General features: G+C 49.6%; 1 protein-coding gene across 2 annotated transcripts in view; it reads left to right on the forward strand.

Moving 5' to 3' along the window:
* LOC137217415 (dehydrogenase/reductase SDR family member on chromosome X-like) overlaps window positions 1–21501 on the forward strand; it is a 194835-nt gene extending 173334 nt beyond the window's left edge. For both annotated transcript variants that reach the window (XM_067724211.1, XM_067724212.1), the window contains exon 7: window positions 21032–21501. In XM_067724211.1, coding sequence (XP_067580312.1) covers window positions 21032–21229 — 198 coding nt within the window. In that variant the 3' untranslated portion in view covers window positions 21230–21501. The remainder of the gene's footprint in view (window positions 1–21031) is intronic.
* Window positions 21502–23387: the final 1886 nt, after the last annotated feature.

Genomic DNA, 23387 nt, shown 5'->3' on the forward strand with positions numbered 1-23387 from the left:
TTTTTGTTCTTGTTGTTGCTGGAAAAGAGAAAAAGCGATTTCGGTCAGAGGCCGGTGGCGGGCTTGCATTTGCTCCCAAGGACCCTGGTCATTAGCGAGCGTGTCTGACTCGGGGCTGATGGATCTCAGAGGGTCATGTCTTGAAAGAGCAGGCGGCATCTGGGGTTGTCCTTCTGGGCTCTCCCTGGCCCTGGTTTGCACACTCTTTTTTTTTTTTTTTTTTTTTTTTTTTTGCGGTACGCGGGCCTCTCACTGTTGTGGCCTCTCCCGTTGCGGAGCACAGGCTCCAGACGCACAGACTCAGCGGCCATGGCTCACAGGCCCAGCCGCTCCGCGACATGTGGGATCCTCCCGGACCGGGGCACGAACCCGTGTCCCCTGCATCGGCAGGCGGACTCTCAACCACTGCGCCACCAGGGAAGCCCTGGTTTGCACACTCTTGAAGGGCGTTGGAAGCACACCTGTCTGCCTCGAGAAGTGAAAGCCGTGTGTCTTCCCCTCCAGCCTCCCTCCAGTTCAGGATTAATCGCGTGTGCTTCCTGCTTGTGTCTGTGCCGCCCTGCGCGCGGTGTCTCCTTGGACAGCGCTTTGCTTCTCTTTTTATTTCCTGTTGGCGTACAGTTGATGAACCGTGCGGTGTAAGCTTCAGGGGTACAGCACAGCGATTCAGTTACGCATATACATGTATCCACTCTCTCAGGTCTGTTCCCATTTCGGTTGTTACAGAATATTGAGTAGAGTTCCCTGTGCTCTCCGGCAGGTCCTTGTTGGTTATCCATTCTACCTGTGAGAGTTTGCATCTGCTAACCGCAAACTCCCAATCTATCCCTCCTTCTGACCCTTCCCCCCATAACCGTAAGTTTGTTCTCTAAGCCTGTCAGTCTGTTTCTATTTTGTAATTCAGTTCGTTTGTGTCGTCTTTTTTTTGAATATTATCTTAATTTTATTCTTGCAGCATCCAAATGAGACAGACCAGTTGTCAGGTATTTTATGATAACAAGTACATTACAAAGTCCAAGCTTTTGAAATAAAGGAAGATGACTTATTAAAACCTTCTAAGTATCCCCGATTTACTGATAACTTTTAATGCAGAAGGAAATGAATAGGTGTCTGACGTGCAACTCATGGTTTAACTGCAAATACCTAGATTAGGTAAGCAATTGTTCCTAACTAAAAAAAAGTTGCAGAATCTCATTAAGACCCATGTTTCTCTATTATTTTTTTTAATTAATTAATTTATTCTTGGCTGTGTTGGGTCTTCGTTTCTGTGCGAGGGCTTTCTCTAGTTCTGGCGAGCGGGGGCCACTCTTCATCGCGGTGCGCGGGCCTCTCGCTATCGTGGCCTCTCTTGTTGCGGAGCACAGACTCCAGATGCGCAGGCTCAGTAATTGTGGCTCACCGGCCTAGTTGCTTCGTGGCATGTGGGATCTTCCCAGACCAGGGCTCGAACCCGTGTCCCCTGCATCTGTCATCTTTTTTTGGATTGCACATATAAGTGATACCACACGGTATTTGTCTCTGTCTGAGTTACTTCACTCCATATGAGAATCTCTCGATCCATCCATGACATTATAGGTTATTGTAAGATAGTGAGTAGAGTTCCCTGTGCTCTACAGTAGGGCCTTGTTGGTTCTCTATTTTATATCCAGCCGTGTGGACATGTCAGTCTCAGTCCCACCAAAGGCCGCTTGGAGGACTCATCTGGGTCCCGCTAGACCTCAGCAGACCCCTCTCCACAGGGCATCGGACACCCAGGGCACAGCACAGCCATGGCCGGATGCCGGGGCGAAGGGCGGGCTCTCACAGTACACGTGAACCAGACCACAGGGGTTGAGGCGAGGAGGTAGGAGCTGGGGACACACAGAAGGCTTGGTGACATGTGCCTGCCGCCATGGCCATGGCTCACACGATGCCAAAGTGAGAAATGATGAACGCCAGGCCCCTCAAGTCCCTCCGATTAAAGGTTCCCCGTGTTTCTGTTTCGGTGTCCCTCCTGCTCCATTTTGCCCACGTGGAGTGAGCCCTGACGATCTAGTATGCAAGGGTCTCTGGGTTGTCTTTTTAACGTTTGACTCCATTTATAGTTATTAGAAACTATCATCTCTGTTCCCGGTGTTGTGCACGATATCCTTGGAGCTCACTTTATGCCTAGTCGTCTGGACCTCTTAATCCTCTCCCCCTGCATTGCCGTCTGGGGTATCTCTTTCTTGATCAGACTTCCTTTCTGGTGCAGTTAGGTTGTGGTCGGTTTTACCCTGATACGTGCAATAATCATAAGAAAAATTAACATCCAGTCTGTCGCCCTCTGTATGAGCTACAAGCTGAAAATAATTCCTTTATATACAGTTAATCCCCAAGTAACCCAGTGAGGCCCATAGAGGCCATGGTTGTCGTTATTTTACTGTCCCCACTGGAAGCACAGGGATGAAATCACCTACCTGCCCAAGGAGGCCCCGTGCCCCCAGACACATTGGTGTTTCTGTGGTTATTTCTTGCTTTTCTTTATACATTGTTTTTTATTTTTGTATTTTTTTTTTGCTTTTTATTGACGTGTAGTTGATTTACAACGTTGTGTTAGTTTCAGGTGTACAGCAAAATGATTCAGTTATATGTATATATTTTATATATAGAGAGAGAGATATTCTTTTTCAGATTCTTTTCCATTATAGGTTATTACAAGGTAGTGAATATAGTTCCCTGTGCTCTACAGTAGGTCCTTGTTGATTATCTATTTTATATATAGGAGTGTGTATCTCTTAATTCGCAAATCCTAATTTGTCCCTCTCCCCCTTTCCACCTTGGTGACCATGAGTTTGTTTTGTATGTCTGAGTCTGTTTCATAAATAAGTTCATTTGTATCATTTAAAAAAAATTAGATTCCACATATAAATGATATCATATGGTATGTGTCTTTGTCTGACTTACTTCACTTAGTATGATAATCTCTAGTTGCATCCATGTTGCTGCCAATGGCATTATTTCATTCTTTTTCATGGCTGAGTAATATTCCATTATATATACACACCACATCTTTGTTATCCATTCCTCTGTCGATGGACACTTAGGTTGCTTCCATGTCTTGGCTGTTGGGTGTAGTGCTGCAGTGAACATTGGGGTGCATGGATCTTTTTGAATTAGAGTTTTCTCCAGATATTTGGGATTGCTGGATCATATGGTAGCTCTATTTTTAGTTTGTTAAGGAACCTGCAAACTGTTCTCCACAGTGGCTGCACCAATTTACATTCCCACCAGCAGTGCGGGAGGGTTCCCTCTTCTCCACACCCTCTCCAGCATTTATTGTTGGTAGACTTTTTAATGATGGCCATTCTGACTGGTGTGAGGTGATACCTCACTGTAGTTTTGATTTGCGTTTCTCTAATAATTAGTGATGTTGAGCATCTTTTCATGTGCCTGTTGGCCATCTGTCTGTCTTCTTTGGAGACATGTCTGTTTAGGTCTTTGGAGCGATTATTCTTTTAGGATAAATTTTTAAAAGCGAGTTTGTCTATCTGGAGGCTGTGCACATGTACAATGTGGTACCCAAATTCCCACAGCACATTTCTGCTGATAGTTTTCTAGTGTTTTGCCCCCAGACCGTATGTGGTCCCGTTTAACCCTGCGTTTTCTTCCCCGTTAGCAGCGAGATGGTGTGTTTACAGGACGGTGTCTGGCTCCTTACTAGGATTACGTCTTTCTTTCCTCTGACCATCACCTTTCAGTGGGAGGTGCTGACCAGCTTTCACAGTCTTGGCGGGTGGACCACATTCATTTCTTCCTCACCACGGGGTCGCAGAGATTAGAAACAGTGATCGCCAGAGCCCTGGAGGGGAGGGTGGAAGCCGTAAATGACAGTGGTCGCCCTGAGTTCTCCACCACTGGGCTCTCCTCAGTGCAGCCTTTTGGGGCCACCCGTGGAACTGAGATTCTGACAAGTATGAATTAACAGTTACAGCCGGGCCCCAGCATGCAGCCAGCACCAGCTGTAATTACATCTTTGTCAGCAGGCCATCAAAACCCAGCTCTCCTGAATCACCCAGTTCCCCTTTGTGGTTCCGTTCAAAATCGAATTTCCTTTTGTGCATGTGACAACTTGTGCGAATTGTTGGTTCTTGTCCTGTGGGGACCCTTATCTGTGTGTGTGCGCGTGTGTGCGTGCGTGTGCGCGCGCGTGGCGGAGGGGAGGTGATGATGCAGAAAAAGCTTCTCTCTATATTAGGGACATAATCACTCGTTTCATCTTCCGCGATGAATTCTTGTGCCTTCGGTCTTAGAGAAAGTACTTTTTGCCAGAATGAGTCAAGGGGTTAACATTTTTTTTTCCTTGTTGTAAATTGTTCTGTTGTTGAACTTTCATGGTTTCTGGGCTGACGTGATTAGAAATTCCCCTCCAGTATTTTTACCTGTGGCAACAACTGAATCCTTAGCCTAGGTGATGTCCGCAGGGGGTGATGTAGGAGGACCCCAGGTGCTCATTCCTGTTCAAACTAGGAGCCCTGTGTCCAAGGGTCCATCCTTCTCTGCTGACCACACACCATGACGATGACTAAAACCGCCAACCGTGACGCTTACTGAAGGGGTTTCCTAGAAACCTGCCCTTGCTTCCGTCTGTTCTGAATTTACTCTTATCTACGCTATCACTCTCTTGTCCTGCCTTTCCTGACTCTGAACCGATTATCTTTCCAGACCACCTTTTAGATGATTCTGCAAATCGAGAAAAGCAACATGTAGGAGGAGGGGTTCTCCTGTGCAATCATTTGCTCACATGTTTTGTACATTTTGGCGGTGTTCCTCTTTTCACAACCGATATAATCATCGTAAGAAAACTTAATTTGGGAGGGGGAATTTTTTTTTTATTGGTGTATAGTTGCTTTCCAGGATTGGGTTAGTTTATACTATACAGTAAACTGAACCAGCTGTATGTGTACATTGATCCCCTTGGTGGGAGGAGTTTTGATTTAATTCCGGATTTCAGACAGAGCTGCTCTCTGTCTGAATATAGGTCATTTCTGGTTTTGACCACGTCTTTCTTGATGCTTGCGATACTGTGTTTTATTTTTTTTATTTTATTTTTTTGCGTTACGCGGGCCTCTCACTATTGTGGCCTCTCCCATTGCGGAGCACAGGCTCCGGACGCGCAGGCTCAGTGGCCACGGCTCACGGGCCCAGCCGCTCCGCGGCATGTGGGATCTTGCCGGACCGGGGCACGAACCCTTGTCCCCTGCATCGGCAGGCGGACTCTCAACCACTGCGCCACCAGGGGAGCCCGATACTGTGTTTTATAATAAGAAATATATGTGCCTGGTCCTTGTTCCCACTTCTGGCACAGAGCTCCTAAAACCCTTGGAGTTTCCCAAGTGTTGAGAGCCTGAAAGGTGTCTCTTGTTATGTTCATGAGGTGTGCCCTTTGGAACTCACTCAAGGATGGTAGCTGGTTGCCAGGGAAACCAATCAGCAGCTAAAGGGTTGGAATTTTCATTCCCACCCCCTGACCTCTCGGGGACGGGGAGAGGGGCTGGGGGTTGAGTCCATCACCGATGGCCAATAATTTAATCAATGGTGCCTGTGTCATGAAGCCTCCATAAAACCCCCAAAGGTCAGGGTTCAGATAGTTTCCTAGTTCGTGAACACGTGGCGGTACCAGGAAAGTGAGAACCTGGAGAGGGTTTGGGGGTCCCCTGCCCCCGCCCCAGATCTCACCCTCTGCATCTGTCCCATCTGGCTTTTCCTGAGTTATCTGCTATTATAATAAACCAGTGATCTAGTGAGTAAAATATCTCCTGACTTCTGCGAGCCATTCTAGCAAATTAACTGAACCCCAGGAGGGGTCATGGCAACCTTCCATCTATAGCCGGTTGGTCCGAGGCACAGGTGACCACCTGGCGTCGGAATTGTGGTAGAGGGAGGGGTAGTCCTGGGGGACTGAGCCCTTCACCTGTGGGGTCTGAGGCTACCTCTAGGTAGATGTGTCAGAATGGAGTTGAATGGTAGGACACCCTGCTGGAGTCGCAGAATTGCTTGTTGGTCTTGGAAAAGCCACACTTGGGAACTGGTGATCAAAATCTTTGAGCTTTTCAGAGGTGCCTTATTAATTCTCCATAAATGCCCATATATTTATTGCATTTATTCCTAATTATTTCCTGAAATGCTGATGTTTGTTTCGGTTCTGAATAGGGTTTATTAAAAATGTTACAGACTCTGAACACATCAGAATAAAATATTTAAAAGTCAATAATAAATGAGCACACGTCATCACAGCATCTGCCACGCCCTGCTTTGCTCCAGAGGCACATTCCTTCCTCCCCCAAGACGTAACCCCTATCCCAGCTGTGGTGTTACCCATTCTCCTGTTTCTCATTACGTGGGTGTGTCTCTGAAATTTAATTTTGCATTTTTTCATCCTGACATAAGTAGAGTAATGTCTGTGATGTACTTTCTTTGCACCATAAATTTGTTTCCTGGGGTCGTTGTCATAAATGACCACAAATCAGGTGGGTTAAAACCACAGACATCCACCCTCCCCCAGTCCTGGAGACCAGACGTCTGAGGTCAAGGTGTCCCAGGGCCGCGCTCCTTCCGGAGGCTCCAGGGGAGGGTCCTTCCCGCCTCTTCCAGCTTCTGGGGGCTCCAGGCGTCCCTGGGCTCGTGGCCGCGTCCCTCCCGTCTCTGCCTCTTGTCTTCACGTGGCTTCTCCTCTGTGTCTGGGTCTCTCCTGTTCTGTCTCTTAGAAGGACCCTTGGATGTAGGGCCACCTCATCCAGGAGGACCACATCTCAGAACCTTCATGGCTGCAAAGACCGCATTTCCAAATACAGTCCTGTTCAGGGACTAGGGCTTCAACATGTCTTTTGAGGGGTCACAGTTTACCCCAAAGCACTTAGTATTAAATGTCGGCGATCTGCCCATGTTGATGCATGTAGAAGTAGGTTATTGCTTACCATCCCTGTGAAGTCGTCCACCTGCACATACATCATGGTTCAGATCCATTCTCAGGGTCAAGGACACTTGGGTTCTTTCCGGTTCTTTCCTGTTACCGCAGCTTTGCCGTGAAGGGTCCTCCATGGATCTCCACATCTCACTTTCTTTAGGGAATATCGCAGGCAGTGACATTTTAAGGCTAGAAGGTTCTCACATGTTCACGTTTCCTGGGAATTCCATTTGGTTTTCCCAGTGCACAGTCCAGGTACTGAGAATTCCCAGGGGTTTACATCTTCATCATATGCGTTAAGTGTTGGACTTTTCAGTCTTTGCCAGCTTGGGTCCACTGCCGAGCTCTTCAGTCCTGGAGCAGGAAATGGCATTTGCTGTGTTTTAATTTGCATTTGCATTTTCCGCAGTATCCTTGTGGTGGAACGGTGTCCGTGGGATTATTTGGCATCTGGACGCTGGCTTCCGGGAAATGCCTCTTCCCCGTGTTTCTAGGGTGTGTTTAGCCTTTGTGTTTTGGATTCATCTCTGTTCCTTATTCTGGCTGTTGGTTTGTATCGGTTATGTATGTTGCCAGTACTTTTTCCTTTGTATTTTCTGCTTCAAGAACATACAAGAAAGTAATATTGTATGGTTATAACCAAAGATATTGGAACATAGGAGAAGATATTGGAACATAGGAGAAAGATATTGGCACATAGGAGAAAAATACTTTGAAAATGGAGAAACAAAAAAATAGATACATGTATATCTGTGTGTATATCTGCACACTCGTACATATACATGCATACATATAGATGGAGTATGTGGCATATATCATTTGTGGAATGCACGTTGATTTATAACTTCCTAGATGCACATAGTTATATGGAAGATTATTTATTCAAGGGACATGATTCCTTCTCAAGTAATTTTGATATATTAAATACGGGGCTTCCCTGGTGGCCCAGTGGTTCAGAATCCACCTGGCAATGCAGGGGACACGGGTTCGAGTCCTGGTCTGGGAAGATCCCACATGCTGCGGAGCAACGTAGCCCGTGCACCACAACTACTGAGCCTGTGCTCTAGAGCCCGTGAGCCACAACTACTGAGCCCGCGTGCCACAGCTCCTGAAGCCCGTGCGCCTAGAGCCCGTGCTCCACAACAAGAGAAGCCACTGCAATGAGAAGCCCGCGCACCACAAAGAAGAGTAGCCCCCACTCGTGGCAACTAGAGAAAGCCCGCATGCAGCAACAAAGACCCAACGCAGCCAAAAATAAATGAATGAATGAATGAATAAATTTATAAAAAAAGAAATATTGAGATTCCAAAATTTCTATCCCATTATCAGAAGAATCCCATTATAACGGCCTCACTGATGACAATGTTCAGTATACTCTGAGCCTGTACTGCCTGTGGTGATGGCTTTGTGATTCATGGTATGTGGGAACAGGGAAATATAATTTCAAAATATAGGAAAACAATGTTAAAGAAAATAAATGTCTATTTCATTTTAAAAAAACAACAAAAAAAGAAGAGACAAAAACATGATTTTACCAGTTCCATCCCTGACACCTTCTACTTTCTAATAGATTTTCAATCTCAATTTTTTTTTAGCCATATGCTTATTTAATCTGCATATATGGATCAGACTGTCTCCTTTGTGTGCTGCTTTTGGAAATGTCCCCATCTACTCTCTAGGCAATTAAATAGTAGCTCATGTATCATTTGTCCTGGTAGCTAATTTGTTATTTTGAAGGGAAAACATCTAATGTTTCTCTCTGAAGAATACTTATACCTATTGTCCTTTGTATATTATACTTTATCGTATGCTATGTTGTATATCATTCCTATCTTGCTTTTTTTTTGAGAAATTTATATATTTATGTTTGGCTGCGTTGGGTCTTTGTTGCTGTGCGCGGGCTTTCTCTTAGTTGCGGCGAGCGGGGGCTGCTCTTCGTTGTGGTGTGCGGGCTTCTCATTGTGGTGGTTTCTCTTGTGGCAGAGCTCGGGCTCTAGGCACACGGGCTTCAGTAGTTGTGGCGCACGGGCTCAGTAGTTGTGGCTCACGGGCTTAGTTGCTCTGCGGCAGGTGGGATCTTCCCGGACCAGGGCTCGAACCTGTGTCCCCTGCATTGGCAGGCGGATTCATAACCACTGCGCCGCCAGGGAAGTCCTCCTATCTTACTTTTTAAAAAATAAAGTATCAGTTTAATTTTATAAAGACCTGACCTACGGGGCACAGGGTTAGACAACTATGGGTTGGCTGCATGGTTTTGAGAATAAAGTTTTATTGGCACACGTGGCTGCTTTCATGTTACAAAGGCAGAGTTGAGAAGTTACAACAGAAACCGAAAAGCCCACAGAAGTCAAAAGCATTTCTTGTCTGGCCGTTTGCAGACAAAGCTGGCTGGCTCTGACCTAGAGAGGGGACTGCATTTTAGTTTCCTTTCCTCCCTTATGTGGGTGGTGTGGGTCAGTACATTCCCTAGAAGGGGTGGTCTTTATTTCTCGAATGATTCTGACCGTCGTGGAGCCTCATTCTGTGGGATTCTGTTCCCCAGCGACTTCACTGCGCACTTGCTTAGTGATATTTATCCTGGAGCTGGAGATCCCCTTTCTGTGCTGTTTTTTGACAAGTGTGGATGGTAAAGTTTTGATGATTTGTTTAAAAAAAAAGAAAAAGAAAAGAGAGAGAGAATTAAGAAGCTTTCTATTTCCTGCCCTTTTGCTCGGAATAGTCTAATTGTCATGAGAAGCTTTTGAAAAGTGGAACGATTCCCTTTGAAAACTCTCAGGGTTTGGGAGTTTTCAGAAAAGGAATTCTAAGTCCGCTTTCAAAATGCCTTCCATGCTTGTTGCTTGCTTGAGGGTTTCTTCCTCTTCTGTGGTTAGTTCTGGCAGCATCCTCCTATCGATAGAATCGTCTGTTTCCAGTGTTAGACTTGATGTGTTTTTACTAAACCTCTTTCCTCCAGCTCGGGAATGCTCCTGATTCCAGTTGAATGAAGTCAGCTACTCCCCTGGGCTCCGTTTAGACCTTCATTAACTCTTTTCAGTTTGCTTCTTCTCAGCTCACCTTTTAGTCTCTCAATTCTCAAGCAAAGGATGTTAAAATTTTTCAAATTTTACGTTCTTTCGCTAGCAAAACATCCACGCTTCGACATACTCCCTATTCCTCCAGGAATCCCTGTACATCCCGAGAGAGTACGTGGTGTTCTTTCTTTGTGGTCGAACATGGAGGTGAAGCTTGCACCTGCGAATCATTTTTAAAAAATCTTTTGATCATCACACGCACATTTGGGTTTAAAAGTGCAACCACAGGGCACTGAGTAATGGTGCTTTTATATATAAGAGAGGAAATTATGGAAACTGTAGCATTCCATAGTGGAAGCCTATTTGTTACCATGGTAATAAAGCAAAAGTGATGTGAGTTGTAAAAAGAAAAAAGTTGTAGGACAGTGGCAGGCTCTGATGTCACCTTTGTAATGATTGTATGTCATCATTATACATATTATTTCGTTACACGTACGTGTGTGTGCATGCATTGTGTGAAGTCTTCAAGGGTGTGCCCTCAGTCCCTGGGGGCCCGGGGGGGAGTGTAGAGGATTTATGTGTCTTTATGTCCCTTTATGTCCCTTTATGTCATTTAATGGCATTCTTTTCTATCACTCCGAAACCTCTATTCTACATGTTATCAAAAGCCGTGGACTTGATTCCAAATTCAGAGCCGGTCCCCTGGGTAAACCAGTTAGTACCTTGAAACAACCCAGCAGGTTGCTACATTCATAAAGATAAGAGGCTTAATTGGTTCTTTCTACAAGCAAGTCAAGACCATTCCATTTGTCTGTGCCGTAGGGTCAGGGAAGGTCTTCAGAGGGAGTGAGTGCCCTTCAGGCGTCTAGGAAGCAGTTAGTAGCATCATAAATCAAATCTAGCTCCGATACAGAAAAACCTGCATCTCCCAGAGGCCGTCGGACCCTTGCATTTGGGGGTGTCATCCTGGCTGCCTTCCCGCACCCCCTCAAGGTCAACGCGTACCACGAAAAAATTGTACCACGATTTTCAATGCTGACTACCTCTGGTCCCCTGGTCGGGGCTCCTGTCCAATAAGCCCTTTGAAATTCCCTTTATCAGGTCTCCAATTACAAACGATCACATCTCCCCTGTGCAGTGTGCCCTTGTCAGAATAACATATGTGGCTGGCCGTGGTTGGTTCCCTTCACCACGCATCGAAATCTGTCCAGTGAAGACGGATCGGAAAGTCTGGTTCTTGGATGGATGCGCTCAGCGGCTGAGAGGCCTGGTTAAGCACCTCAGGGACACACGTCCAGGGAGCCTTCTGTCTCACCTCTGCGTCCTGAGCTGCTCCGTTGTCGGGGACCAAGCATCCAGGTGCAAGCACGCTGTCCCAGCAGCTTAAGACATGTGACACCCCCAGTTGACATTCCATCATGTCATAGGGACCCGCCATCCATGACTCCAGGCTCCTTGGAGGTCAGCCTCTCGCCGGAGATGCTGGGTGACCCAGGGGAAGCCCAAGGTCATCACAGGGGTCCTCATAAGAGAGGCTGGGGGGCTGAGGGTTAGAGAGGGAGAAGTGACGGCAGAAGCAGAGGTCATGGCTTCCTGGCTTTGAAGGTGGAACAGAGGACCACGGGCCAGGGGATGCAGTGGCCTCTCAGAGCTGAAAGAGGCAAGGAAACACTCTCCCCACGACACCTCGAGAAGGAATACAGCGCTGCCCGCACCTGGATTTTCGCCCAGATCCACTGTATGCTCCCGACCTCTTAGGATTTGAAGAAGATGATACCTTTGTGCTGTTTTGAGCCACGATTTTGTGATGATTCCCAAGAGCCCCCAGAGGAAATTCAGACACTCTCCTCTCTCCTTAGATCTCAAGTGTCCAGACCATCACCTTGTGGCTTTTTAAGCTCCTTGCCTTCAGATCCTGCCTTTCTGGGGCACGTTGATAAGACTCACCTCTCAGGTGGGCGCCTGCGTCACCTACCTGTGCCGGGCGCTGCCCCGGACGCCACGAGGGAATCCTTCTTGAAGCATCAGCCCCTCCCGTCCTGATGAGACCTTTGACGCACGTCTTAGAAACGCCCAGATGACGCCCACGACGTGCTGGATGTCGCACAGCACTTTGTAAACATCGGCGTGTTTAATCTGTATTCCAAGACCACGGGGCGGGCACGAATCCTGCCCCCAGTTTACCGAGGGGAACGTGGAGGGATTTTTTTTTTTAACATTAGAAACGATTCGGTTTTATGAATGAACATATATTAAAATTCACAGTTTATAGTATAGTCTAAATAAAGTCTTTCAGAAATCCGCTGTAGGGTCCTTGATCGAAGCAAAGGTGACAAGCTTTCAGGAAACATCCTTGTCCTTCCGATACCGTGATCTGAGGATGGTGCACGTCACGCACCAGGCATGATGGAGTGTGTTTCCTGGGTGCCGTGTGCTGGGAAATGCATATCGGATTCTGAATAGACAGGAAGATGCTCTAAACAGTGCTCCCTCTGGGATAAATAACATCTCCCATTTTCTATACACCTTAGGAAAAAAAAAAAAGATCACATCACCTCAGATGGGATTCCCTAGGAGGCATGGAGCAGGGGGTTAGGGCGTGATGTCCTTCAGACTCGTGACATCTCTCTGCACAGAGCTGTGAAGACAGTTAGTAGGGCATCGGGAGGTATGTCCCAACATCGTACCAGGCAGTGGGTACTCCCTTCCTCAGCAATCTTCATGAGTGCTGAAAGGAGGAGGACGGTGTCAATGATCTGCCCTTGCAGTGGACGCAGGACACAAAAGATGCAGCCCTTGGAGAGGGTTGAAGGCTGGGCTAAGGTCCAAGGAGCCTGAACCAGGCTGGGACCATCAGTGATGCAGAAATAGCTCAAGATGAGGGTGGCCATACTGTCATTTCTCCCTTGTCTGCTGGGTCCCTCATCAGAACCCCAGATCCCCACAAATGGTGTGAGCTACCCCCATCTCCATTCTCCCCAGGACAACTGGTCCCAGCCCCAGTGAGTGTCTTAGATGTTGGGTCTGGACCTCTTCCCAGGACGCCCGATAACGGATGTCAATAGTGGTGTTATTACAGATGGCCAGTAGGCACACAAGAAGATACTCAACATCACTAATTATTAGAGAAATGCAAATCGATACTACAGTGAGGTATCACCTCACACTGGTCAGAATGACCATCGTTAAAAAGTCTACAAATAACAAATGCTGGAGAGGGTGTGGAGAAGAAGGGAACCCTCCTACACTGTTGGGGGGAATGTAAGTTGGTGCAGCCACTGTGGAAAACAGTATGGAGATTCCTCAGAAAACTAAAAATAGAACTACCATATGATCTAGCAATCCCACTCCTGGACATATATCCAGACAAAACTCTAATTCAGAAAGATACGTGCACCCCAGTGTTCCTAGCAGCACTGTTTACAATAGCCAAGACATGGAAGCCACCCAAATGTCCATCAACAGGTGAATGGGTAAAGAAGGTGTGGTACATGTATACAATGGAATATTACTCAGCCATGAAAATGAATAGAATAATGCCACTTGCAGCAACATGGAAGGACCTGGAGATGATCGTACTAAGTGAAGTAAGTCACACAGAGAAAGACAAATGCCATGTGATCTCACTTACATGTGGAATCTAAAATATGGCACAAATGAACCTATCTACGAAACAGAAACACACCCACAGACACACAGAACACAGTTGTGGTTGCCAAGGGGGAGGGGAGATGGGGGAGGGATGGGTGGGAGTTCGGGATTAGCAGATACCAACTATTATATATAGAATGGATAAACAACAAGGTCCTACTGTAGAGCACAGGGAACTCTTCTCTATCCTGTGATAAACCATCATGGAAAAGAATATGAAGAAAGAAAGTGTCTCTATGTGTACAACTGAGTCACTTTGCAGCAGAAATTAGCACAGCATTGTAAATCAACTGTACTTCAAAAAAAACCCCAAAACAGCGATGTTGTAGGATCAGATGCACCCAGCCTACAGAGCAGCCTGTGGACTGGAGGGCGTGGTGGGATGGGCCTGGGGTCTGGTTAGAGGCCGGTGCAGAGGGGCAGAAGGAGTTCGTTTTGAAAATGATTCTAGAGACCAAGTCACGCATTCTTGACTGGTTGCCCGTGGAAAGTGAACCAAGAAAGACTCGGGTCATTTGGGGTTTCTGACTCAGGGAAGTCGGGGCGCATGGTGGTGGCTGTCCAGGAAACGGGGGAACTGGCGGGTGGGGATGGAAGGGTGATTGACCCTGAGGTGTGTCCGTAGGGTCTCTATCTCTGGGTGCCAGCTGGGCTGCTCTGAGCGTCTGTGTGCAGCTCAGAGGTGCAGATGGAATTTGTGGTTGCAAACATGCAGGCAGGAAGGGAGGTGACCCACGAGGCCGTGGGTGTGGGTGACGCACCCATCATGACTGATGAGGAAGATGGGGAGGGTTGGAGTCTCTGGAAGAAGCAAGACCTGGCCATTCCGTGCAGCACCTCCCCTCCGTCCTCTCTGCCCCTCGTTTTCGTAATTTGTTAATTCTGGATAATACCATCTCCTAAGACTGTTGTGAGCATTGCTGACATAATACACGGGAAAGCATTTGCAACACTGTAAAGCCCTGGATAATTACGTAGTTATAAGGCATTCGTGTTCCCCTCTCACCGCACACAGCTCGCGGCTCTGTTATGCACCGTGTGAACCCCACCCTCTGCTCTCTTTCCTTCGCTTTATTTTATTTATTTAGTTTTTGTGCGCTTGCGCCCAGCCCTCGACCCATCACCTCTGCTGGTTTTCCGCTCCAGGGGCGCGGGGCTCTTATCTAAATGATCTCTCTTGGCTTTTTGGTTTCATGCAGAGAAAAACTTCAGCTGTAAATACACGGTGCTCTCCCCAGCCCTGCGCCCCGAGCCCCCGGCGTGCGTCTGTCCTTCAGGGATTCCGAAGCCTCTGATTAAAAGCCACCCTGTTTCCTACTGGGGTTTGGCTTCCCATTTGAGACATCTCTGCCTTCTTACAAGTCTCCAAGAGGATCTTAGTTTTTTTTTTTTTAAGCTGCAGGTAAAATGGGAGATGTTATTTATCCCAGAGGGACCACTGTTTAGAGCATCTTGTTATCTCTTCAGAATCCGACTCTCATTTCCCAGCCCATGGCACCCAGGAAACACACTTCATCGTGCTTGGAAGAGCTCCTATCAATGACAAGTGAACAGGGACAGGTAATCCAGTTGTGCTGGGAGCTGCAGCAGGTGTACCTGGGAGGTACAGCCTTCATTTTTAAAATTGTAGGAGGTACCGTCCTCAGGTCCACGGTATCATCAGAACAAGGATGTTGCCTGAACGCTTGTCATCTTTATTTTGATCAAGGATCCTGCAGCGGATTTTTGAAATGCATTATTTAGGCGATGAACTGTGAATTTAGTATGTGTTCATTCATAAAACTGAATCGCTTTTAATATGTTAAAAAATCCCTGCATGTCCTCCTCTGTAAATTAGAGGCTGTGTGTGTGTGCACGCCGTGGTGTTGGAATACAGGTTAAATGTGCCAACATTTACGACGTGTTTTCCAATATCCAGCACAGCCTGGGTGCCACGGGGATGTTTCCGAGACGTGTTTCGAAGGCATCATTAGGAATGGGGGTGGGGGATGCTTCAGAAGGATTCCCTCGTGGTGTTCAGGGCAGCGCCTGGCACACGTAAGTGCTGCAGGAGTTTCTGCTGCTCCCACTGAAGCTGCTTGGACCAGTACCATGACCTCTTTTGTCTGTTGGGTTCTAGCTCAAAAGGCTTTGGGGAAAGGTGTGCTGGTTATTTCCTCTTCATGCTTTTTGGATAACCTGAAGACATTCTCATTTAAATACAGAGTTGGGACATGTAGTCATCAGCTCAGGCTGCCCCAGTAGAACACTGCAGACTGGGCAGCTTAAACAACAGACATTTGTTTCTCCAGGTTTCGGAGGCTGGGAGTCTGAGATTACGGTGTGGGCAGATTAGTCCCTGGCAAGGCTGTCTTCCTGGCTTACAGATGCCGCCTTCTTGCCGTGTCCTCACGTGGTGGAGAGGGAGCTCTGGGGCATCTTCTTTTCTTTTAAGGACACTAATCCCATCCTGGGGGCCCCACCCTCATGACCTCATCTAACCCTAATCCCCTCCCAAAGGCTCCATCTCCTAATAGCACCCCGTTGGGGATAAGAGCTTCAGTGTATGAACTCGGGGGTTGCACACATTCCATCCATAGCAGGACGTATGCATTCACTGGACACCTGTTTAAGAAGCATCTCCCACCCGCCATGGACGTTGCTGGTCTCAGGTCTATGTGGCAGAACCTGAGCGTCGGGGGCCGGACACCCACACAAACACCTGGCATCTGGGTGAGGAAGCTGAGGCTAACAGAGAGTGGTGGCTTTAGCAAGGTCTCCTGGGTCACGAGAGGTGATGCAGAAATTGAACCCTGGTCCTGGGACCCGCAATTCTTTGGTGCCACTCCCTCCTCCAGAGGAGGTAGCTAACTGTCCCAAAGTTAACGTTGGGCGTGGGAGGGGGTGTGTGTTGTGCATGTGACCGAGTGCACGTGTGCCTGCTTATACACACGTGTGCATCTCAGCGTCTACCAGACTTCCTTCCTTTCACTCAGGCATGATGTACCATCACCCTGATGGGTGAGGGTTAGGACAGTGACATCGGATGTCGGGAAGAAGAAATGCATAAAACCGTCCATTTCGTGAGCTGTCAAAACATTTAGGAATTAAAAAGTACAAATGAAGTCTCATTTCTTCTATCTTTATCATCTGCCCAGGGCTTGGAAATGTTCTGCAAATGCTCGGGGGTGGCTGTTTTTAGCCCAGCATCTATCATGTGTTTAAGTGGGATAAGTGGATGAGATTAATTCTCCGTGAGATACGTGAGCACGAAGAACAGCTCTTTTTTTTTCCTGTCCTTTTCTGTGTCAGAGAACTACCTGGCTGGGCAGGGCCACCCTGGGTGAGTGTGTGTACATGCATGTAAGTGTATTTGTGTGCATGGGTGTATATGTGTGTGCATGTGAATGCACGTGTGTGTGAATGTGTGCATGAGGGTATGTGTGTGTGCCTATGAATGTGTGTGCATGGCAGTATATGTGTGTGCATGTGACTGTGTGCATGTGACTGTGCATGGGGTATATGTGTGTGCATGTGAATGTGTGTGCATGTGATTGTGCATGTGAATGTGTGTATGGGTGTATATGTATGAGTGCATGTGACTGTGTGTATGGGTGTGTGTGCATGTGACTGCATGGGGGTATATGTGTGTGAATGTGTGGATGGGTGTATATGTGTGCATGGGTGTGTGTACATGTGAATGCATGTGTGCATGGGTGTGTGTGCATGTGAATGTGTGCATGTAAATGTGTGTGTGAATGTGTGTGTGGATGGGTGTATATGTGTGTGTGCATGTGAGTGTGTGTGGATGGGTGTATATGTGTGTGCATGTGACTATGCATGGGGTATATGTGTGTGTGCATGTGAATGTGTGTGTGGATGGGTGTATACGTGTGTGTGCATGGGGGTATATGTGTGTGCATGTGAATGTGTGCATGTAAATCCGTGTGTGTGCACGTGAATGTGTGTGTGAATGGGTGTATATGTGTGTGTGCATGGGGGTATATGTGTGTGCATGTGAATGTGTGTGTGTGCATGGGGGTATATGTGTGTGCAAGTGAATGTGTGTGTGTGTGGGTGTAAATGTGTGAGTGCGTGTGACTGTGTGTGCACGGGGGTATCTGTGCTTCGAAGTCCCTTTCCTTCAGAAACAGGATGATCAACAGATTTCCATTGCAATCCCGTCTCCTGACAGTAGCTGAATTTTGGGCCCAGTGCTGTGTCCTTTGGGCATCCCACGCTCATGTCCGGCACACCACAGGCAGTACCTTCTGAAACTGCCATCCTTGTGTCTTAGTTGGACATGCGGATCACAAGCACTGTTACCCAGACAAGAGGACTTCCAACCTGTGGGGGAAATGGACCCCCAGATACGGCCTGCTGGAGGACCCAAAAGAAGCAGCCTCTAAAAAGAGGGCTGGACACATCCCAGGGAAATCCCAGGAGCGGGGGAGCCTGCGGCTGCAACAGAGCAGGTGTTTCTGATGGAGGTGACTCACTCTGGGGGTGAAACACGGCAGGGGGTTTCCGGGCATGGACCCCTGAATCCTCGGCCTGGAGGACGGTTGACTTACGAAGCAAGCTCGTCCCAGGAGCCGATTGAAGGATCTGTTGGCCAAGGAGGTGTACATCCATCCTAACAAGAACGTCTCAGACACCACTGAAGGGAAGAGCAGTTCCTCTGTCTTGTGATAATGTATAACGGAAAATCACCTGGAAAATGTATGTGTGGGACCCTCCCAGCTCTCACCCTGCGGCCCACGCTCTGCACGTGGCTGTGCCTGGTCTGGATTTTATCACAAGTGGAATCACAAGGAGATGCCGTCTTGGATTCTGTGAGTCGTTCTTGGAAATCCTCAGCCCTGCGGGGGTCCTGGGTACCCCAGTATCTATAGTCAGTGGGTCCGGAGTGCAGGAGGACCCCAGAGACGTGTGGTGAGCACCGTTAAGGAGAACCGAGGCCATAAACACGCAGAGGCTTTGCCACCTCTGGGTGGACAGCACCAGAATCGAATCACAGTTGAGGTGGAAACAGAACCCTGGTCCTAGCCACTGCCCCAGGAAGACAGGTAAATCCAACCTCCATTCCCAGAAAACAGACTCAGGGCACATGCGACGTGCAGGCAGCGTCTCCTATTTAAATGAGTAAATCCTTTTTTCTTGGAGGATTTTTGTTTAATACATCTGAAAAGAATGGCATATACAGAAAACCGGATGTGAGAAAGCATCGGAGCAACACTGACAAATTGACAAGGATGAGACTTGGGGCTGGTGGAATAGGTGACCTACGTGTTTCTAAAAGTTGGAAACTGCACCTAAAATAAGATGAAAAAACCCCTATCAGCACTTGGGGAAAAAACCCCAAAACACTTAGGAGTCTTCATAAGACTGCGTGTCAGATCAATATGCTTTATACTTTATAACTGACATATATAACATTGTATAACTTTATCTCCATAAAAAAGTAGTAGAATCCTGTCTAAAGGAGCTCGTTGCTACAGTGAAATGAATGTTTTTTCCTGAAGAGGCGTGACCCCTGACCCCTCCTGACCCCATGGCCACCCCTTCCCACCCCGTCCCAGCACATGAGAACACAGGCTTTCCAATAACGCGTGTTCCCCTCTGCGGACTTTCTTGCAAACCTTCAGGTTCCTCCTGGGAGACGCCCATATGTTCCAGATAGTCTTCGTCAACTCATGTCTTGACCGTAGAGTCCCAGGATCTTGCTTCCTTGAGTATGGGACCCGGTAACATCAAAGGAACAGTTAACCTGGCTGCCCTCCGCAGTTTCCCATCTTTGTCATGTCCAGTGCTTTTGGCAGGTGGGTACACAGCCCTCTTGGGAGATCACACGGGGAGGTGTTGGTCTTCCAGACAATACCTTCAGAGTCGCGGCTTCTCTGCCTGTCAGACGGCTCCGTGGAGTAAAGGAAGCTTTGCCCTGCACTTCTCTTCTTAACCTTCTCCAGCCCGATTGTAAGTGGCGGGGGATATTTGTCATCACGACTTCCGAGATAGCCCTTTTGAGCACGTCTGAATCCAGAAAAATGTGACCGTGGGGTTGTTTCCTGGCCTGCGTGTGTACCTGAGGGTCCCACAATGGTACGCTCTTAGAGGCACACGAGAAGGACCAGGGCTAGGCGCGTTCAGCGGATTTCCAAAAGTGTGTTACGTGCGATGAGCTCCTGAAAAGTCATCGTCATGACAGTAAGATGAGGGGATTATGTAGGTTTCTGGACACTGAACCGTAGCCCCAAAGCCCCTCACTTCCCACAAGGTCTAATCCCTTGAACTTCTCTGCCTGGTTCTTTTAATCCACTGGTTCTTTTTTTTTTTTTTTTTGCAGTTTTTAAAAAATTATAGTTGATTTACAGTGTTTCAGGTGTACAGAAAAGTGGTTCAGTTTTATATATATATGTTCTTTTTCTGATTCTTTTCAATTACAGGTTCTTACAAGATTTTGAATATAGTTCCCTGTGCTGTACAGTAGGACCTTTACATATAATAGTGTGTGTCTGTTAGTCCCAAACTCCTAATTTATCCCTGCCCCCGTTTCCCCTTTGATATCTGTAGCTCTGTTTTCTGTTTGTGAATCTGTTTGTGTTTCATAAATAAGTTCATTTGTATTACTTTTTAGACTCTGCATATAAGTGATGTCATATGGTATTTGTCTTTGTCTGACCTCACTTAGTACGATAATCTCTAGGTCCATCCATGTTGCTGCAAATGGCATTATGTCATTCTTTTCCATGGCTGAGTAATACTCCATCACACACACACACAGAGTTATATATATACACCCCACCACCCCACGTCTTCTTCTAATCCACTGACCATGCCCAGGGACCAGCTCCCAACCCAAAACACAGGGTGTCTGGCGTTCAAACCTTCCTCCTTCCCTCCTACTGCCCGAGGTCCACTTTTCTCAATCTCTTCTCAGCCTTTCAAGCTTTTTCTTGAACTTACAGTTCTCCTGCTGTAACTCTTCTCACTGCATGGAAACCAAGAACCTTTCTGCCGTCTCGACGTTTCCACCTCAAATTGCTAAATGTCGTGCGTTCAACACAGAGGCGGAACCGTCATCTGCTCTGAGCCAACGAGCAAGCATTTCGGTTTCATCAGGCGTTGGCCATACAGCAGAAACGAACACCGCGTTGTAAACAACTCTACTTCAATAAAAATAAACTTTTTAGAAAAGAGTTGGAGACCTGAGTATTTACACTGGGGCCTTCGTATGCATCTATCGAAATGGATTAACCCAATGTGGAAGTACAGCCCACTTGGGTTCACCTTCCTGCACCCATGGAGGCTGGGCTGCCCCACCGTGTCCGGCCCGGCTTTGCGCCTGAGTCCATGGAAGAAGGTCGGAGGTGCTGTCTCACCCACAGTGTCTGTGAGCGTGGCGACCCCCGTGTCTCTGCTCTGAAAATTGACTTCTGTTCTTCTTCCCTCCTCCCTGCAGACCCCGGATGAGGGAGCCCGGACCTCCGTCTACGCGGCGGTCACCCCAGCGCTGGAAGGCCGTGGGGGCTGCTATCTTTACAACGAGAAAGAGACCAAGTCTCTGGGGGTCACGTACGACCTGGAGCTTCAGCGACAGCTGTGGGCCAGAAGTTGCCAGATGACGGGCATCGCCGACGTGACCCAGGAGGTCTTCTAGGGTTAGCCACCCGCCGGGGAGACCGTGATCTGCCAGGCGCGTGCAGGTGTGTCTGTGCTGGACCACGTGTCTGCGTCGTTCACATCCCCCGCCCTTGGGGCTCTGTCTCCCCAGCGTCTCCCGTCGGCTTCCTTGCCCTGGGCCGGAACTTGAGGAGAAGAGGAATGCTGAGTGCGACCCCAAGCAGCTGGTCCTCAGCCATGAATCTCGTGATCCCCAATGTGTCCAGTTGTACCGGGTGCCCTGAGTCATTAAACCCTGCCAGCCACGCAGGTGGTGTTCTTGCTTAGCACAGAGGCGCCGAGGACCCTGGGGTAGAAACATCCGGGTGAAACAAACACTTTCAAGGGGGCCTGGGACTCTTGGGCGCTGGTGGCTTTGAGGGTGTCCTGTGTCCCCTGTTCTCTCACTCGCAGTTTGTGCCAGAGGGGCGGCTCTGACTTGTGGGTCCTGGAAAGGGAGAGACGTGAGCCTTCCTTAGTGTGTTGATCAAGGGTCATGTGACCACCCTAACCCTCTGCCCCACCATCTTTAGGGGGACCAGGTCCTAGGGGCTTCCTGCCGCCATTAGGGCATCTATCAGGGCTCTCACCCCGTGACTCATGGAAAGACCCTCAACAGAGGGGTAGGGAATTCTGTAGGACACGGGGTAAGAAAGGGGGCCTGGACACCTGTCACCGTGGGGTCTGCGGGACGGGGCCTGGACACCTGTCACTATGGGGTCTGTAGGACAGGGATGGGGCCTGGACACCTGTCACCATGGGGTCTGTGGCCCAGGGACGGGGCCTGGACACCTGTCACCATGGGGTCTGTGGGAGGGGGCCTGGGCACCTGTCTCCATGGGGTCTGTGGCACAGGGACGGGGCCTGGACACCTGTCACCATGGGGTCTGTGGCACAGGGACGGGGCCTGGACACCTGTCTCCATGGGGTCTGTGGCACAGGGACGGGGCCTGGGCACCTGTCACCGTGGGGTCTGCGGGACGGGGCCTGGGCGCCTGTGAGCACAGGCGTGCTGGGGTCTGCGGGACGGGGCCTGGGCGCCTGTGAGCACAGGCGTGCTGGGGTCTGCGGGACGGGGCCTGGGCGCCTGTGAGCACAGGCGTGCTGGGGTCTGCGGGACGGGGCCTGGGCGCCTGTGAGCACAGGCGTGCTGGGGTCTGCGGGACGGGGCCTGGGCACCTGTCACCGTGGGGTCTGCGGGACGGGGCCTGGGCGCCTGTGAGCACAGGCGTGCTGGGGTCTGTAGGACAGGGACGGGGCCTGGGCGCCTGTGAGCACAGGCGTGCTGGGGTCTGCGGGACGGGGCCTGGGCGCCTGTGAGCACAGGCGTGCTGGGGTCTGCGGGACGGGGCCTGGGCGCCTGTGAGCACAGGCGTGCTGGGGTCTGCGGGACGGGGCCTGGGCGCCTGTGAGCACAGGCGTGCTGGGGTCTGCGGGACGGGGCCTGGGCACCTGTCACCGTGGGGTCTGCGGGACGGGGCCTGGGCGCCTGTGAGCACAGGCGTGCTGGGGTCTGTAGGACAGGGACGGGGCCTGGGCGCCTGTGAGCACAGGCGTGCTGGGGTCTGTAGGACAGGGACGGGGCCTGGGCGCCTGTGAGCACAGGCGTGCTGGGGTCTGTAGGACAGGGACGGGGCCTGGGCGCCTGTGAGCACAGGCGTGCTGGGGTCTGCGGGACGGGGCCTGGGCGCCTGTGAGCACAGGCGTGCTGGGGTCTGCGGGACGGGGCCTGGGCGCCTGTGAGCACAGGCGTGCTGGGGTCTGCGGGACGGGGCCTGGGCGCCTGTCTCCATGGGGTCTGCGGGACGGGGCCTGGGCGCCTGTGGGCACAGGCGTGATGGGGTCTGCGGGACGGGGCCTGGGCGCCTGTGAGCACAGGCGTGCTGGGGTCTGTAGGACAGGGACGGGGCCTGGGCGCCTGTGAGCACAGGCGTGATGGGGTCTGCGGGACGGGGCCTGGGCGCCTGTGGGCACAGGCGTGCTGGGGTCTGCGGGACGGGGCCTGGGCGCCTGTCTCCATGGGGTCTGCGGGACGGGGCCTGGGCGCCTGTCTCCATGGGGTCTGCGGGACGGGGCCTGGGCGCCTGTGAGCACAGGCGTGCTGGGGTCTGCGGGACGGGGCCTGGGCGCCTGTGAGCACAGGCGTGCTGGGGTCT

This window comes from Pseudorca crassidens, chromosome X (genome assembly GCF_039906515.1).
Source record: "Pseudorca crassidens isolate mPseCra1 chromosome X, mPseCra1.hap1, whole genome shotgun sequence".
Taxonomy (NCBI): Eukaryota; Metazoa; Chordata; class Mammalia; order Artiodactyla; family Delphinidae; genus Pseudorca; species Pseudorca crassidens.